Source organism: Eriocheir sinensis, unplaced genomic scaffold (assembly GCF_024679095.1).
Source record: "Eriocheir sinensis breed Jianghai 21 unplaced genomic scaffold, ASM2467909v1 Scaffold106, whole genome shotgun sequence".
Classification (NCBI taxonomy): domain Eukaryota; kingdom Metazoa; phylum Arthropoda; class Malacostraca; order Decapoda; family Varunidae; genus Eriocheir; species Eriocheir sinensis.
The window spans coordinates 724,431-741,709 of NW_026110363.1; the positions used below are offsets into that span (position 1 = coordinate 724,431).

The 17,279-nt window shown below is 46.0% G+C and overlaps 1 protein-coding gene across 2 annotated transcripts; it reads left to right on the forward strand.

Annotated features, from left to right (window-relative positions):
- The first annotated feature begins 828 nt into the window (after positions 1-828).
- LOC126989122 (uncharacterized) lies at positions 829-15,750 on the forward strand. Of its 2 annotated transcripts, none has more exons than XM_050847693.1 (5): positions 829-2,293; positions 5,901-6,205; positions 9,644-9,798; positions 13,296-13,516; positions 15,312-15,750. In XM_050847693.1, exon 1 carries the CDS (start codon positions 837-839, stop codon positions 2,124-2,126), a length of 1,290 nt encoding a protein of 429 aa, XP_050703650.1. In that variant the 5' UTR covers positions 829-836; the 3' UTR covers positions 2,127-2,293; positions 5,901-6,205; positions 9,644-9,798; positions 13,296-13,516; positions 15,312-15,750. The 2 variants fall into 2 exon arrangements, with proteins under 2 accessions (XP_050703650.1, XP_050703652.1); XM_050847695.1 differs by lacking the exon at positions 15,312-15,750 and adding an exon at positions 13,872-14,203.
- The last annotated feature ends 1,529 nt before the right edge of the window (positions 15,751-17,279 follow it).

Consider the following 17,279-nt stretch of genomic DNA (forward strand, 5'->3'; position numbering starts at 1 on the left):
CAGAGTAGGTGGGTGAAAGACTTGTTGAATGGACTGAGAGCAACAGAGGGACTGAGTGTGAGTGTGAGGAATGAGACAAATTAGAGTATAAGGCAGAGAATGAGAGAGGTGGATACAAGAGAGTGGAAGAGGCAAATGGATGAGAAAGCAAGCCTTAAGATATATAGAAAATGGAGACTGGAGTTGGGAGGACAAGAGGAGGTATACACCAACAACCAAGCCTCAGAAGTGCTATTCAGATGCGAGACAAACAACATGCAACTAAAAGACAGAAACAGACACCGGCAAGAGGAAACCAAGTGTGACATGTGTGAAGCTGGAAACGAAGACCTGCAACACTTCCTGCTCTGGTGCCCGGCCTGTGCAGAGGAAAGAGTAAAGTGCGTGAGGCTGCAACAGCCTTACGAGGAAGAAGAGGACGACACCATTGGAAAATTTTTATTTGAAAATGAACACCGAACAAACGAAAACAACAGTACACAAGTTTTGGACAATAAGAGAAAAAAGAATGAAAGAAAAAGGAAAACTACTACTACTACTACCACCCTGCCCACGGTCTCCCATAGAGGCCCCCTCTCCTGTTCTATAGTCTCCTTGTCGCATAGTGTGTGTCCGCCTTTACACGCAGATGGTAATGTGGGAGTGTAGGAAAGATAAAATAATTCTGGCATTTCATATACACGCAGGATATTGTCTGTGTGTTCTGATTTTTCTTTTTCTTTCTCAGCAGCTGCCCCGTTACAAAGGCAAGGAATCCCAAGTCACCTGTGACGTCAATATCAGGTTCAAGGCCGCCTTTAACCTTCACAGAGGAATTAGCAGTCAGAATGAGGAGAATGAATGCAGGAGTGAGAATTGGAGAGGATAAAGTATGTGTGTTGTTGTATGCGGATGATGTGGTGGTTATGAGTGAGTCTGCTGGAGAACTACAGAGTCTCCTAGATGTGGTAGGGGGTTATGGAAGGGATTTTGGGGTTAGGTTCAGTAGTGAGAAGAGCAAAGTAATGATAGTGAATAGGTCAGAGGATGAGAGAGAAACAACTTGGAGACTGGAAGGGGATGAGTTGGAACAGACGGAAGAATACAAGTATCTAGGGGTGTGGATGGAGGTAAATGGATGCGGCAGGGCCAAGAATGTAAAGATAAGTATGACAAACCAGTGGGTAGGCCGTTTAGGGAGTGCAGCGAGGATGAGAGCGAGCAAGTATGATGTCATCCGTGAGGTTTGGAAGAGTGTGGCTGTCCCGAGCATTATGTATGGAATGGATGTGATGACATGGAATGACAGTGAGATAGAAAAATTGGAAGTGGGGCAGAATAGGGTAGCAAGAATGGCACTGAATGCACCAAGGTTTGCAGCAGTAGAGGCTCTTAGGGGGGACATGGGATGGAGCACGTTTAGGGAAAGACTAGTAAAGGCAACCTTGAGATATAAAGTGAGACTGGAACAAATGGAGGATGCAAGATTAGCAAGGAAAGTATACTTGTGGAGTATAAGAGATGGCAAATGGGCGAATAAATGTGGGCGAATGATAGACAGGAATGTTATGCTAAGTAGGTGGGTGTACCGACCCTTTGAAGATAGACAGAATGTGTTTGAATGGAGAATAACAAACAGAAATGGAGAGGGGTTTGAGTGGGATGTAAGAAAGTGGAAGAATGTGATAGATATGGCAGTTAAAGATGAGGGATTGAGCAAGTGGAAGAATGAGATGGAAAGAAAGGAAACTCTCGACTGGTATAGGGAGAAAGAGGCCCCAAAGTGTGAGATGTGGTATGAGGGAAGCCTGGGAGGTGATCTTCTTTTCCGTGCTAGAGCGCAGTGTCTGGATGTGAATGCAAGGAACTATAGATGGTCTGAGTCCCGCAGCAAAGTGTGCCAGATGTGTGACAGGGGTGTGGACGAGACTGTGCAGCATGTAGTGCTGGAATGTAAGAAGTATGACAGGGAGAGAACGAAGATGATGCATGTGTTTTTGAGCGAGATGGGACGTGGAGTGAATGGGAGGACTGGAAGGGAGTGGATGGTGCTGCTGCTGGGGCTCAGTGGAGAGACGAGTGGACGAGTGATTGAGGCAGTGAAAGAGTTCTTGGAAGGCATGTGGCGTGAAAGATGTAGGGAATGATATCTTGCCCCGAGAACATTGACTTCCCGCATGTTTTTTTGTTTTCTCTTCACAGGAGCTGCCGCTACAAAGGCCTGGCTGGGGAGAAATCCCGAGCCACCTGTGACATCAAGATCAAGATCAAGGTCAAGATCAATATCTTGAATCCAGCATCCTCATCATTGCAGGTATTTTACGCTATATCCGAGTATTGATACAGTGCTCCAGCCTACAGCAGCTGCGTACGAGACTTCACAGACAATGGCAGCCCTTAAGTAAGCTGCTAAAGGTGTTGAGGAGGGAAAAAGGTGTTTGTTTACCTCTCGGCCGCCGCCGCGCCAGGGCGGCCAGCCGCCGAGGCGGTGTCGCGTTCCGCCGCATCCTCCTGTTATTACTGGTGACAGGTGCGTCATAGGCACTGTGGCAGGTGTTGGGGGCTGTGTGAGTGTTGGGGCAGGTGTTGGGGGCTGTGTGAGTGTTGGGGCAGGTGTTGGGGGCTGTGTGAGTGTTGGGGCAGGTGTTGGGGGCTGTGTGAGTGTTGGGGCAGGTGTTGGGGGCTGTGTGAGTGTTGGGGCAGGTGTTGGGGGCTGTGTGAGTGTTGGGGCAGGTGTTGGGGGCTGTGTGAGTGTTGGGGCAGGTGTTGGGGGCTGTGTGAGTGTTGGGGCAGGTGTTTGGGGCTGTGTGAGTGTTGGGGCAGGTGTTGGGGGCTGTGTGAGTGTTGGGGCAGGTGTTGGGGGCTGTGTGAGTGTTGGGGCAGGTGTTGGGGGCTGTGTGAGTGTTGGGGCAGGTGTTGGGGGCTGTGTGAGTGTTGGGGCAGGTGTTGGGGGCTGTGTGAGTGTTGGGGCAGGTGTTGGGGGCTGTGTGAGTGTTGGGGCAGGTGTTGGGGGCTGTGTGAGTGTTGGGGCAGGTGTTGGGGGCTGTGAGAGTGTTGGGGCAGGTGTTGGGTGTACAGGTGTGTGGTGAGAGTCAAGGCGGGGCGTGTGTTCTACTAGGGAGTTGTTTCTTTAATGTTTTAGGTGGCTGGTTATATAAAGCCCGGCCAGCAATACAGGTTGTTTGGCATGTGATGTGTTGTGTGTTTGGGGTAAATAATTTATAAGCTATACAATGCCAGTTCCATTTCAAGCATGCTTGGTGGCAAAACATGAGACACACATGTATGGGTTTCCCTCACACACCTGACAAAAAGTGGTCACCTTTTATGCTATCTTTGAAGCCACCTTGCTGCCTTCATTACTGATATCATTTCTGTCCTGGAGGTTGAATCAGATGAATCATCCAAACTTGCATCATCATCGGGGTCATTGTCATTCTCTGCAGATGACGCTGAGTGGCCGTAGAACATCCATCTATCCATATTTTATACTCTGGAATATGTGAAGGGTGAAGGGTAGTCAGCCGCGCTGCACAAAACGTGTTAAACTAATCTAACTTAACAACCTACCTAACGCCCCCCCCCCGTGTTTTCATGTTTTGCATTGTTATATCAAAATTTCTTCTAATAACTGAAAGTCATTCTTTACTTCATTGCATTCAGGGACAAAAAAAGCATCCATAATGTTTTAACACAGCAAGAGGTGGCTGACCCTTTTCAACAACAGCCAATATTTCCTTTATTGCCGCTCCTTAGTGTTAGTGTAATTTTTCTGCTAATATGGCACTAAAGGCAGCCCTCTCGTAAAATAGGATGATGACCGTCGCTTCCTCTTCTGCCATGGTCAGCAATGGTGTATCACATATTTATTGTACACAATTGAACTTAACAAATTTGACAAATCAGAATCTAATATAATCTAACCTGACCCTCCGCTGCCAAAATACGATGAGCTAGGCTGCGGTCATTAACTTTATACATCATTATTTTGGTATTCAATTTTCCAAAAGTCATTAGTTAGTAGTTACTGCACTGCATTGAGAGTAATGATACAACACATAATGTCAGAGTTAACCTCATGTGGGATGGAGCCTGATATGGAAATAAGGGCAGCCATCTCGCATGAGGCTAATTCTTGCATTATTTTATGTGTTGTACGGTATTATATTACTCTAGTGCAGTGCAGTAATTAATCCTTTCACGCACCATGATGCCATTCCCGTCAAAATGGAATCGTCTACATCTGAGCTTTTGACTCGAAACGCGTCAAAAAACTTTTTAAAAAATCGCCAAAAATAAAGTATCGTTCAAAATTGCGTCAAAATTTTTTGAATCAAAGATCCAAGCTAGACCTATAAAATAAACTAATGGTCAACTCTCTCGTGCCGTTGGATTTGATGTGATAATTGCCCGTGGCTGAGTTGCCTCTCAGCAGGCAGCCTGTGAGCGCAGACTGTTGCCCCTTTAAATTGTCTCTGGAGTCTGGTAAGCCTGGATTACAGTTTGGTGAAATTTATTCTTACTTCCGATGTAAAGTGATCATGCCGTGATACGATATTTTGTTTTATTTTCGTAGGGACAAGTAACTGTTACTAGTAGAAAATCTGGCTAAGAAACTATCAAGTAAAGAGAATTTGAGACACACTTGTACAGAGCATGATGATGATTATGATGGTGATGGTGGAAACAGTGAAAAAAAACTCCAGCAGAGAGTGTCAGGGAGAGACTTAGTGTTATTTATCATGATTATTATTGCGTCTGGCGAAGTTGTTCCAGACAGCAAATAAGTGCGGTGCGCTAATAGTTATGTTTGTTATTATTATCAAAACTCCATTCCAGACAAAATTGACTTCTATTTTGACCGCCTTGACCTGCCCGTTGTGTTGTGTTTGCTGCCCTTGAGCTGTTTCTTCTACTGGAGAGAACAGAAGAGATAGAAAAATAAAGTTTTCCTCCATTTTCTCAAGAATTACTGGTCGTACGAAAATTCCAATAATAGCACTGGAATCCTCATAAAAATAATTCTCTTTTATTGGCATGTAAATCATAAAAAGTCGTGTCAAGAAGTTTTGAGCTACGAGGTGATGAACATAAGCATTTATTATTTTTCTTTAATCAATTTTTTTTTTCGAAGTTGGTAAACTTTGCTATTTATTTGCATTTCTTGATATTTTTTCCTTCATAAGGCAGAATAATCTCTTCCAAAATGAACGATGTATAATAATGCCAGGAAAAAAAGAATACCCGTGGCTGAAATTGACAACATGAATTTTTTTTTCGCCGCACAGTCAGGCCATTCCGCAAAGCCCCCTGGGGAGCCCCAGACGGATGTCGCAGTGGAAAGAGAAACTTATTAATCTTTTGGTGCGTGAAAGGGTTAATACCTTACAGAAAACTAAAGAAACTGCAAAATATTGATGTATAACAGTATAAAGTATAAGAGTGCGGCCTAGCACATGGCAACAGGGCTAGGTTATATTAGGTCATAGTTATGTTAGATATGCTTTAGTTAGGTTGGGTCAAGTTAGGTTATATTAGGTAGGTGTTTGTTTTGATTAGGTTAGGTAATCGGAGCCCTTTCATAAATCTCAGTAATAATGATGATGATAATGATATTGATAATAATAATAATAATAATAATAATAATAATAATAATAATAATAATAATAATCTAATTAGACCTAACGCCACATAACAGGAGCATTCCTCCACTTGACTCCTGTTCAGCCATTTCCATGGATAATAGTTGGAAAAGAAGCTGAAGAGTACGCTTTGTCCGAGCAAAAAGTGTGAAGCTCTGATGTGTTGTTGAAATAAGAGAAGCCAAGTATGTAAATCTAGTAAGGTATCACGGTGGGGCCAAGGAGAGAAGGATGGGGTATTACTCTGGGTGTGTCATTCAGTGCAATGCTTGTCCCCAGGTGTGCAGTGTAGGGGAGCGTGAGCACCTGCCAGGCCGCTCACAGTGATAGAGCCCTCAAGTAGACTAAGAAGCTGTGTTGCCGAGGACCACGTCTGGCTCCAGCAGCTCAGATGAGGAGGCGTCACGGTTCGGGGAGGCGTGTGACCCCACCCTGTGGAGGACGGCCGCGCAGGGAGCCGCCAAGAATGAAATCTGCAGAGCGGAGGCATCTGATGAGAAGCCCCAGCCAAGGCGACCAGAGGCAGGCCTTCATGCTGCTGGAGAAGATGCGCACAACCCTTGCCGGGGCGCAGGGCAAGGCAGGTAAGCAAGCAGCATTCTTAAGCACTATGAACTCTAATTTGGCATCTTTTTACTAGGGATGTGCCGATGTATTGGTATCGGTGGTATCGGCACATTTTATGAGTATTGGTATCGGCACATTATATGAGTATTGGTATCGGCTGATTTTCTGCTGATACCAATACCTGAAGTAGTTTTGTACGTCGCATGTCACTCGTTGCAAATATAATTTTGTTCAATAGAAATTGGATTTTCTAAATTACTGAAAAAATATTAGAAAATGTAATTATCTAGGATCATGATACTACATAGTTTGGAATTTTCCGTGATTTAATTTTCATCACTTTAAACGATATGATTCATATTACTTTCAATACAAGTACAGTACCCTCTCGAGTTTCGCGCTATCCGAGTTTCGCGATCCTCTAGTTTAGCGCTTAGTCCTAAATTCTTACCATCACGTGTTTCGCGCATTACTGCCACGAGTTTCGCGTTGCTCTGAAATGTACGGGTCACGTCTACCTACCGTCGGCGTCATGTGTGCTGCCTTAAAAGGCGGTGTCCAACCATTGGGGCCATGGGCAACCGTGGTTGCCTGTATGCCCAACCGGGAGCAAGTTGTTGGTTGTCCTTACGAATGGAAAACGGTTGTGAGTACGAGCGTGGGTACGTGGGTACCTCACGGCTGCATGTAAACAAACAGACGACGGCAGTGGCTGAGGAGCAGTGGAAGATGGCCCACCAAGAGACTCGTAAATTGGACTGGCAGAGCTGCTTTGCCTACTACTTGATTAACAAGATGAGAGAACACCCCGTGCTGGGGAACCACAGTCCAGAAAACTTTTTCTCCAGTCTGTGAAAATTGTAGATCTCTCGGTGCTGTTTCCTCTTTTTCTTCTTCTTTTGACCTGTAATGCATGGCAGTGACGGTGAAAAGTAATAGTGAAAAGTAGCAAAAGGTCATAGAACAGAAAAATCAGTGAGAGAAAAGGACAGAAAAACACCTAAGCTCAGGGTGAAGTGTATAAGTGCGCACTGTTAAGTAACTTAGGGCCGCTTTCACAGTCACTGTTTGTTTTGATCGTTACCAATGGCGGCGATCGCCGCTCACCGTTGCCAGATTGTTGTACTCAAGCATAGTATTTATTGGTTTCTGACGCCTAACTATTGCCAGGAAACATCAGGTTCTAACTCTTTTAACGATAACTATAAATGAGTTTCGTTATTGGAGCCCAGAAAACAGTTTAGGGGTAAGATGTCGGGAAATATAATCGGCTGAGTACGACAATCTGGTAATGTTGTGACGTCGCTTAGTATTTCACGTGAAACTGGGCGGCCGATGGGGTAGTGGCGGCTGCACACGAGGCGAGAGATGTTGAAAGTGTTTGGTTAGTGCGGTGCTGGGCTAACCCCGCAGCCACCACCACCCATTGACCAGTTTCACGCAGAAATACTATAGCGGCGATCGCCGCCATTGGTAACGACCAAAGCAAACAAAATGACTGTGAAAGCGGCCCTAAGTGCATGTTGTGAAGTATAAAAGTGTGGAGAAGGAGGACCTAGAAGTGATACAAAGCGTTACAGGTCAAAGAAGAAGAAGAACGTCCACTACACTGGCCGGTGTTGCGAAATATCTCCCCGATGAAATTAGTCATTCTGCTGTCCACCACACATGTGGGAATACACAGCATTAAAAGTATTAATTTGCCTGGTTTTGTTCTAGTCTGTCTGCTTGTGATCTTTGTGAGCGGTGAGGGAAATATGGAAACAGTAAGCAAGTTGAGCCTCTCTGCGAGCTATTTTGCGGCGGCAGCGGTTTACATTCAATAGGCATTGAAAAGTCAGTCATGATATGAGTGATTTAATGATTTTTAACATATAGAGTTAGCAGATTATTTCATAACACAGAAAACTACCAGAAAAATATAGGTTTGTCCAATTGTCCCACGGGTGACCGCGAGCGACCACCCTTACTTTAGCAGACGACACCACGTGGATCACAAGCGTGTATTCAGAATTTCAGAACTGCCAGCCAATTGTGAGACAGCCGCCTTCAACTGCGGCTTAAAACAACCTGTTCTCACTTCCAATTTTCTGCCTATCACCAAGGTACGTATTTTGAGATAACAAGGGAGTAAAGTCGAAAAAATTGTGATAACAAGGGAGTAAAGTAAAAAAAAAAAAAAAAAGTCTTTAGTTTCCACAGGTCGTAACCAATGAGCGCTTTTACATGGATTTCAATACCTCGAGTTTCGCGATCCTCGAGCTTAGCGCCATACCTTCGGAATGAAGCAAGCGCGAAACTCGAGAGGGTACTGTGTATAATACTTAGTATACAGTGTAGCCTTTGGCACCGCGGACGCGTACAATACAGGTTTAGTAGCTTCGGCGCGAGATTGGCGGAGCCCCTCCACTCGCCTCATTTGCCTCAATTGCCTGCCTCAGTCGGTCAGACAGTCGCTCCGCAGCGGAGCACGCTGCCAGGGTCTGGGGATCTCTTCACAGTCTTCTGCCTAAATGTGTGGCAATTAATAAAGCTAACCTAGTTGAGTCAAGTAGACCTCATGAGGCGCCTCCTCTCTCGCCCCTTGTCGAAACTCATGGGGGTGTGTGTTAACACTTCCCTTCTATGGTGGAGCAACGAGTAGTGGGTCTTTTTTTCTTAACATTTGATATTGCCCTTTAGCGGCTGGAGTTGTTGTATAAAAATTTAATCAGTGCACAGGTATCGGTATCGGTCAAATATTGGGGTATCAGTATCGGTCAAAATTTTGGTGTCGGTACATCCCTATAGTCCAACCAAATTGTTGGTCCGTTTGGGCGGAGGCTCCCGCGGGTCCATTTCTCCCCTCCGCTCTGCCACACAGTCCCAACACCTGTCCCTTCCTCTCCTATGTTACCTTTACCTTACATGTGAGAGGAAGGGACAGGTGTTGGCCTGTGTGGCAGAGCAGAGGGAGGAAAGACCCGCAGCCTGCAAATGGACTCCACAATTTGGTTGGACTATAGTCTGTACTTCTCTCTTTTATAGGAACAGCGATTAGTGGGCTTTTTATACACTTTCTTTTTGTTGCCCTTGATCTCCTTCCTTTATTGTAAAAACAAACAAAAAAATTACTCTCTCTCTCTCTCTCTCTCTCTCTCTCTCTCTCTCTCTCTCTCTCTCTCTCTCTCTCTCTCTCTCTCTCTCTCTCTCTCTCTCTCTCTCTCTCTCTCTCTCTTCCCCACTTTCTTTCCCTTCTATTTTTCTCTCTCTCTCCTTACTTCCTTCTCTCCCTCCCATCTTTTCCCTCCCTCTCTCCTTACTTCTCTCTCTCCCTCCCCACCTCTCTCCCTCCCTCCCTCCCTCCCTCTCCTCCTGCCTGTACCCTTCACACAGCCAACAGTCAGGCCCGGTCCACTCCCCCAGCAGTCTCGTAGTGAGCAACTCCCCCTCACACACTGCCCTCCTCTCCTCAGGGTGTGTGGGGCTGAGGCACAAGGATGGCCATGGCCCCGGCATACAGGGCAGGCCATCGTCAGGCAGGGCAGAGGCCAGCACAGCGAGGGCGGCCACGGCTGCCCCATCCACACTCCCCCTTCCTGGCCAAGCAGCTCACCTCAAGACTGGACGGGTGAGTGCTGTGTAGTGGAAGTAGTAGTAGTAGTAGTAGTAGTAGTAGTAGTAGTAGTAATAGTAAATTGATTTCTTTTGGCCACTCCTCAACTTTTTTATAGGAGCAGTGATTGGTAGGCTTTTTTTTCATTATTGTTTTCTTTCTTTTGCCCCTAAGCTGTTTCCTTTATTGTAAAAAAAAAGTAGTAGTAGTAGATGGGATGGCTGAGAGGGAGAGGAAGGGAAGTAGATTTGGACAAGCTATGGGATGGAAGTGATAACATTGCTGGAGTGATGTCGCTCTACAATAAGATTTAGAATATGTCATGATGCCTTACCTTCAATACAACCCTCTGTACTTCACCACTAGAGTTCAGTCCAGCACAAGATGCCCGTGTTCCATCACTAAGGCTGTGTGTGTGTGTGTGTGTGTGTGTGTGTGTGTGTGTGTGTGTGTGTGTAGTAGAGGCATGCTAGCTTCTGAGGACTTCCTAGACCACAACGAAATCATAACTTTAGTGGTGAGGTGCACAGAGTTTTGGTGGCTTGGCTTGTTGTTCTGGAGGCAGTGGATTGTGACATGCTGTAGAGTTGTTATTTAAAACCCAACCCCTTCCTCTGTCATCCCCTTTCCTGCTCCTGCTGCCCCCCACACTCCCTACCCAACCTCCATTCTTCGATACTACTTTCTACTACTATAGTCAATCCAGGAGGAACTGGGAGATGGGGGGTGAGAGGTGCGGGTCAGCCCCGCCACCTTGCCACACACTCTCAACACTTCTCGCTTCCTCTCATATGTCAGCTATTTACTACCTTTAAATGAATTTAATTAAATAATTGGATAATCCAGTAAGGTCATATAGCGTTGAGATTGTTTCGTTTTTAAGATAATAACAAATATTTTGTATAAATACCACGACACTTGACAGGGTTGTATTCCAACGTTGTCATTCTACACATCCAGGGCCCAGGTCACTTCTCTCAAGGTCATGGAAGGGTCAGATGGTGGGCCCATGGGTGGCCCGCTCCCGCCTCTGCCTCTCCCCTCCCTCCCTCTCCCTGCCTTTCCACGTCCTTGGCTGCACAGCCGCAAGAAAGAACTCATTTACAATGTAAACAAGTACTTTTTAGACGAAAAAACAACAGAGGATTTATCATACCACTCACAAGAGTAACTGCAAGAACAGCAAGAGCCACTAATGTTAGTGAAAGAACTATTGAAAGAGTCTGCGCCAAACTGGATCATGAGTGCATGACAAACAGCTCACCAAGACAGCCTGTATTCTCGTCCCCGAAGAAGAGAGAGAGAGAGAGAGAGAGAGAGAGAGAGAGAGAGAGAGAGAGAGAGAGAGAGAGAGAGAGAGAGAGAGAGAGAGAGATAGAGATAGAGGAGGAAATGAAGGGAGGGTAATGGTGGTCCACTTAACACCTTGACTCTAATCCCACAATTGGAGACAAGAGATGTGGCAGCGTGGTACGGGAGGAGAGATCCCCGCAGAAACACCCCAATCCACCAGTTCCTCGTGGATTCACTATACTACTACTACTACTACTACTGCCCAAGCTCTCTCTCTCTCACACTCCCTGCCCAGTTCCCTCTCTCTCCCTCCCCTCTTCCCTCTCTCCCTGCCCAGTTCCTCTCTCCTCCCCACTTCCCTCTCTCCCTCCTTCCTCCTCTCTTCCTCCATACTTCACTCCCTCCCTCCCTCCCTACTTTCCTTTTTATCTCACCACTTCTTTCTTTCCTTCCCCATATCCCTCTCTCCCTACACACTTCACTCTCTCTCCCTCCCTTCCTCTCTCCCTCCCCACTTTCTTCTCTCTCCCTCCCCACTTCCCTCTCTCTCCCCACTTTCTTTTCTCTCCCTCACCTCTCCCTCTCCACTTCCTCTCCCTCTCCACTTCCCTCTCTCCCTCTACGAAGGAATATGATTATCCATTAACATTATCCACAACAGTGACTCATTGATGATTACCAGAAAGTTAAAGGTGTAAATGCTCACTTATTCTGCCGTGAGAAACACTCACAAAAGAAAAGAATGATGTCGCCGGGCTCAGGTGTTCTCTGCTCTGTGGTTTTAAATGGTGTACATACCTAGTTGTATTTACTTAGTTGTGATATACATGATACACATGGGGTCCTGCCTCCAAATCTCAGTTTATCAAGTTTAGCTTAACCCGTCCGCTTTGATGGTCATGGATTTAGCCTTCACTGGTAGCCTGGTAACATATAGTCCCACGTCTTTCTCTGCCTCTGTGGGGGATAGTGGAGTGTTCCTCATGTGGTATTGGTGTGCTGGATATCCCTTCACTGGTAGCCTGGTAACATATAGTCCCAGGTCTTTCTCTGCCTCTGTGGTGGATAGTGGAGTGTTTCTCATGTGGTATTGGTGTGCTGGATATCCCTTCACTGGTAGCCTGGTAATATATAGTCTCAGGTCTTTCTCTGCCTCTGTGGTGGATAGTGGAGTGTTTCTCATGTGGTATTGGTGTGCTGGATATCCCTTCACTGGTAGCCTGGTAACATATAGTCCCAGGTCTTTCTCTGCCTCTGTGGTGGATAGTGGAGTGTTTCCCATGTGGTATTGGTGTGCTGGATATCCCCTCCCAAGGTGCAGGACTTTACATTTTCTTCATATTGAATTGTAGCAGTCACTTTTTGTCCCATTCCCGTAGCTTGGTGATGTCTTCTGGTAGGAAATCCATAGTCAAGGGGTATATTACTCATGACAAATCAGTCAAAATTTTTCAGACACCAGTTAAATGCTATTGGTGAGACACACTACTTTTTTTCAGTTACATTTGCTCTCATGAGTGGTCAAACCTACAAACAGTGATGTGTTCTGTTGAAGGATTACAGATTTTTTTTATGACTGAAGTGGCAGTGGTGCTTGCAGAAACACAAGACTTAACAAACACCCATAAATGTAACCCGTCCGCTGAGATTGGCACGGATTTTGCCTTAACAAACACCCACAAATGTAACCCATCCACTGAGATTGGCACGGATTTATGTAAACACCCACCAATGTAACCCATCCACTGAGATTGGCACGGATTTTGCCTTAACAAACACCCACAAATGTAACCCATCCACTGAGATTGGCACGGATCTCGCCTTAACAAACACCCACAAATGTAACCCGTCCGCTGAGATTGGCACAGATGTCGCCTTCACTGGTAGCCTGGTAACATATACTCCCAAGACTTTCTTTGCCTCTGTAGTGGATAGTGGAGTGTCTCCCATGTGGTATATTGGTGTGCTGGATATCCCCTCCCAAGGTGCAGGACTTTACATTTTTCTTCATTGCATTGTAGCAGCCACATTTTGCTCCCCTCCTGTAGCTTGGTGATGTCTTCTTGTAGGAATTCGCAGTCAAGGAGTTAAGGATAAATTGGAGCAGAGGAGACATGTAGACAGGGCAGTATGAGCACCACTATTCCTGCACAGTGTAGCTTGATCAGCAGAACAAGGCCAGTCAGTACAGTGTTGATTTCAGTCCACCTTTTCAACAGGAGTGTGGAGTACCAGGGTGACCAGGAGCACAGACTGACCAAGGATGGCAGTGGTGAGGGTGGTGGTGGTGGTGGTGGCCAGCCCCTCCATCATCCCCTCCGACTCCTGACTAACCTGCCGCTCGCCCCTCAAGGCATCACTGACCCCACACACGCAGCAGCCAGAAGGAGCAGGCCGGACAGAATCCCCGAGACTCTCCTACTTTGACGGCTGTGATGCGGTGAGAGTCCTGGGTTGTGTCTGTGGGTGTTTCCATGGGTAGTGTTATGAGCCCAGTTATAGCTTTGGCTTTGGTAGAGGTTGTTGTGGGTACTTCCATGGGTAGTGTTATGAGCCCAGTAATAATTTGACAAGGCTTTGGTAGAGGTTGTTGTGTTTGTACTTCCATGGGTAGTGTTATGAGCCTTGTGATAGACTGACAAGACTATCATAGAGGTTGTTGTGGGTACTTTCATGGGTAGTGTTATGAGCCTAGTGATAGTTTGACAAGGCTTCTTCTGTACCATGAACATGAAAAACACCCACAAGAATCAGGTACAGGAGGCCGTGCCCCTAACACATGATGCCTCCCAAAGGAACTGGCGGTGGCTGAGTGCTTAGCGTGGACGATGCGGGTTCGAATCCGCTTCTACCACCTGGGATTTTCCAGTCACCGCCGAGTGGCCTACGAATACCCACATGTTGTCCTGAAGACCACCCATCAACCCGGACTCTAGAAGAACTGTCCAAGTGAGTCAAGTATGAGCTCCGGGGGGCAGCATGAGCCAAGAGAAGATGGCGCCACTATAAACACTTGCCTGCACCACGCCCCCTAAAAAAAGCCCACCGGTGCTATAGGTCAGGAAGTAAAAAAAGGGAAAAATGGGATGTGTGCTAAATCAAAATGAACAACTGTCAAGGTAGAGGAGATGAGGAGCAGAAAACCCACTCCTAAGAATTAAATTGTGGTGTGTAAATGAAGGGCGGGCGAGATGGAGAGAACAGAAAAGCCTCCTTGTTGGTTAGTCAGTCAGTGGCTGGAGCACGCCAGCACCAAAGCCGCAAAGTAGGAGAGTGTGACCACCCTCATCACAGGCTGTTACCTAAAGAGCAATGCAAGGTTTAAGTTCAACATTATAAGGAGGTTTTTAAAATGAAATGCACAAAATGGAGGCTACAGTACAGGGGAGAGAGTGAGGGTCAGGGAAGAAGGGACAGAGGGAGGGAGGACGGGAAGAATGTGGGGGAGGGAGAGTGAAGCCCAGTCTCAAGACCATCTAATTGTACAGCTGTTGGGGAATCGCTGTGTTCCAATCTGGCAGACCAGTTTTAACCCCTTGACTATGAATTTCCTACCAGAAGACCTCACCAAGCTACAGGAATGGAACAAAAAGTGGCTGCTACAATTCAGTGAAGAAAAATGTAAAGTCCTGCACCTTGGGAGGGGATATCCAGCACACCAATACCACATGGGAAACACCCCACTATCCACCACAGAGCCAGAGAAAGACCTGGGACTATATGTTACCAGGCTACCAGGGAAGGCCAAATCCGTGTCAATCGCAGCGGACGGGTTAAGGACAGCATCTTGCACCCAGAGCCACAGAATAAGAGAGCACATACCAAAGGAATTGATGCTAAATGGATATCATGGTAAATAAAGGTTATTTTAATGTTATTTCAATGGTATTTACTGGGTGTGAACTGTTGGGAGGGAAGAGAAGCACTGATTACTAGATATATATTTACTGACATGCAGAAACAAGGAAAATTGAGCATATGGTGCTATGGACAAAGAAATGTGGGAATGTTGAATCAAGGGATTGATGAGGACAAGAACCTGACCCTTAGTGCATGCTGCTCACCCCACCCTGGCCCTATCCCACCCTGGCCCTGCCCCGCCCTGCCCTGGCCCCTCCCCACACTGGCCCTGCCCCAAACTGGCCTCGCCCCATGTTGCCCCTTCCCCACCCTGGCCCTGCCCCACACTTTTTCTCACCCACACTTCTGCTCCTAACTGTTTCCATGTTCTCCAGTGACCAAGTGGTGTGTTGGTGCCTACCTCTGGCTGGCCGGCTGTTATGATAGAATTATGAAGAGCAAGCAGACAGCGCTGAAAGAACGGGGACTTCTTCTTCCACGAAAAACTGCCGATGAGAGAGTGAAGCGATGAATAACAGGGCACTGAATAACAGGTAGCCACGCCCTGTAGATTTTGTGTGACATTTATAAGAAGAACATAAGAGCATAAGAACATAGGGAGACTGCAAGAGGCTGAATGGCCTACACAGGGCAGCTCCAGATTCCCCCCCACTGCCACCTGTCATCCTCGTCCATGTAGCTATCAAGTCTACTCATAAAACAAGCTGTCATCCCTGCACTCACTATGTGATTGCTGAGTCTATTCCATTCCCCCACCACCCTATTACTAAACCAAGGCCTGCCTATTTCCCTCCTAATTCTATACTTTTCTAATTTAAATCCAGTACTGTGTGTTCTATCCTGGTGGCAGTGTGGGTTGCCTGCTGCCAGCACGTCATCTGGAGACACACTGGTGGCAGTGTAAGCAGCAAGCCTTCCATTTAGTGAGCCTGTGTTACAAAAATCAGCTTAACCTTTAGACGGCTACAGGAACAAAGAAGATGCCATAAAAATTGCATTGGTGTGAAGATCAAACCCCAGGATCACATTAGACTTTCTGTTCAGTATTCAGCCAGTCAGTTTTGTGAGGCAGAAATAAAACAACACTTCAAGATTGCGATTGAATCTATATATAAACAATAGTTAAAACACCCCTTATGTGGTGTAACTATACTTGTGCTGCGGTCCAAAGGTCGGCAGTGACTATATATAGACCATTCATTTTGGGGAGCTTTTCTTCTAATACTGCCGCCATCTGAGTTAATCTGCATGATAAACCCACGGATCATTTTTTATAGTACAAACATTCCTATCATTTCTAAAAACAACTTCCAGTGCAGTAAACAATACCTTTTGCCTCTACAGTCATACCTCGGTTTATGAGTTTAATTCGTTCCGGAATTTTGCTCACAAATTAAAACACTTGTAAGCCAAAACAAACTTCCCAATTTAAATTAATGGGAATACCAGTAATGAGTCCCATATTCCAAAAAATATTAACATAAAAATCATTTTACATGTTATTTTATACTGAATGAAGATAATTTTACAAACAACACAATGATAATCAATATTTTTTTATAATATAGTATAATAATATAGCATAATATCTAAATAATACAGTGCTGAAAACACAAAGATCGCACACTGGAGCACAAACGTACGCGGACAGGAGCGCGGTGCTACCCTTGAGAGTGTGCAAAGTGGACTAAGGTGGTGTCGCACTGGGCGCTTTCCTCCAGCCCTTGAGCAAGAAGGAACTGTGGTTGCCTGTACGGTCAACCGGGAGTGAGTTGTTGGTTTGGGTAAATACTCCTGTCCTCCCGTCTCTGAAGCCATGATCGTACCCACAACGGCTTCTTCCTTCCAATAAACTATAGCAAAAAGCTTATAGTTTGAGTGGCAGCAGCACAAGCCACAACAGCTCTTACTTTTGCAAACGGTGCCGTGTAGAGTGGACCGAGAGGAGGAGGACCTAAGAAGCGATACAAAGTGTTACAGGTCCAAAGAAGAAGATGTGAATACAGGGCGACTGGTTTGTTTACGTTGTGGATATGGGCAGCCGATCTTGGTCGTGTGTGACGCACGTCACCTGGTAATCAAGAGTTATCCCCCTTCCTTGAGACTGTTTTCCATCCCCCCTGTGATCCACCAGAGCGCTCTTTCTTGTCCATATAACTAGATGAACCAACACAATTTCTCATTTTGTCACTCATCAAGGACATACGCATTGGTTTAGTCAAAGTTATGAGATCTCCAGTTCATTAGGAACTTTTCTCTAGCTACTTTGCGTCACTGCACGAGACGGAATTTTTCAAGACGTCCTTTTCTCAACAAAATACCGACCGATGGCATCGCTTCAC

What these genes read in the sequence shown, in the direction of transcription:
- LOC126989122 (XM_050847693.1), top strand. Translation starts at nt 837, where the DNA reads ATGAATGCAGGAGTGAGAATTGGAGAGGATAAAGTATGTGTGTTGTTG.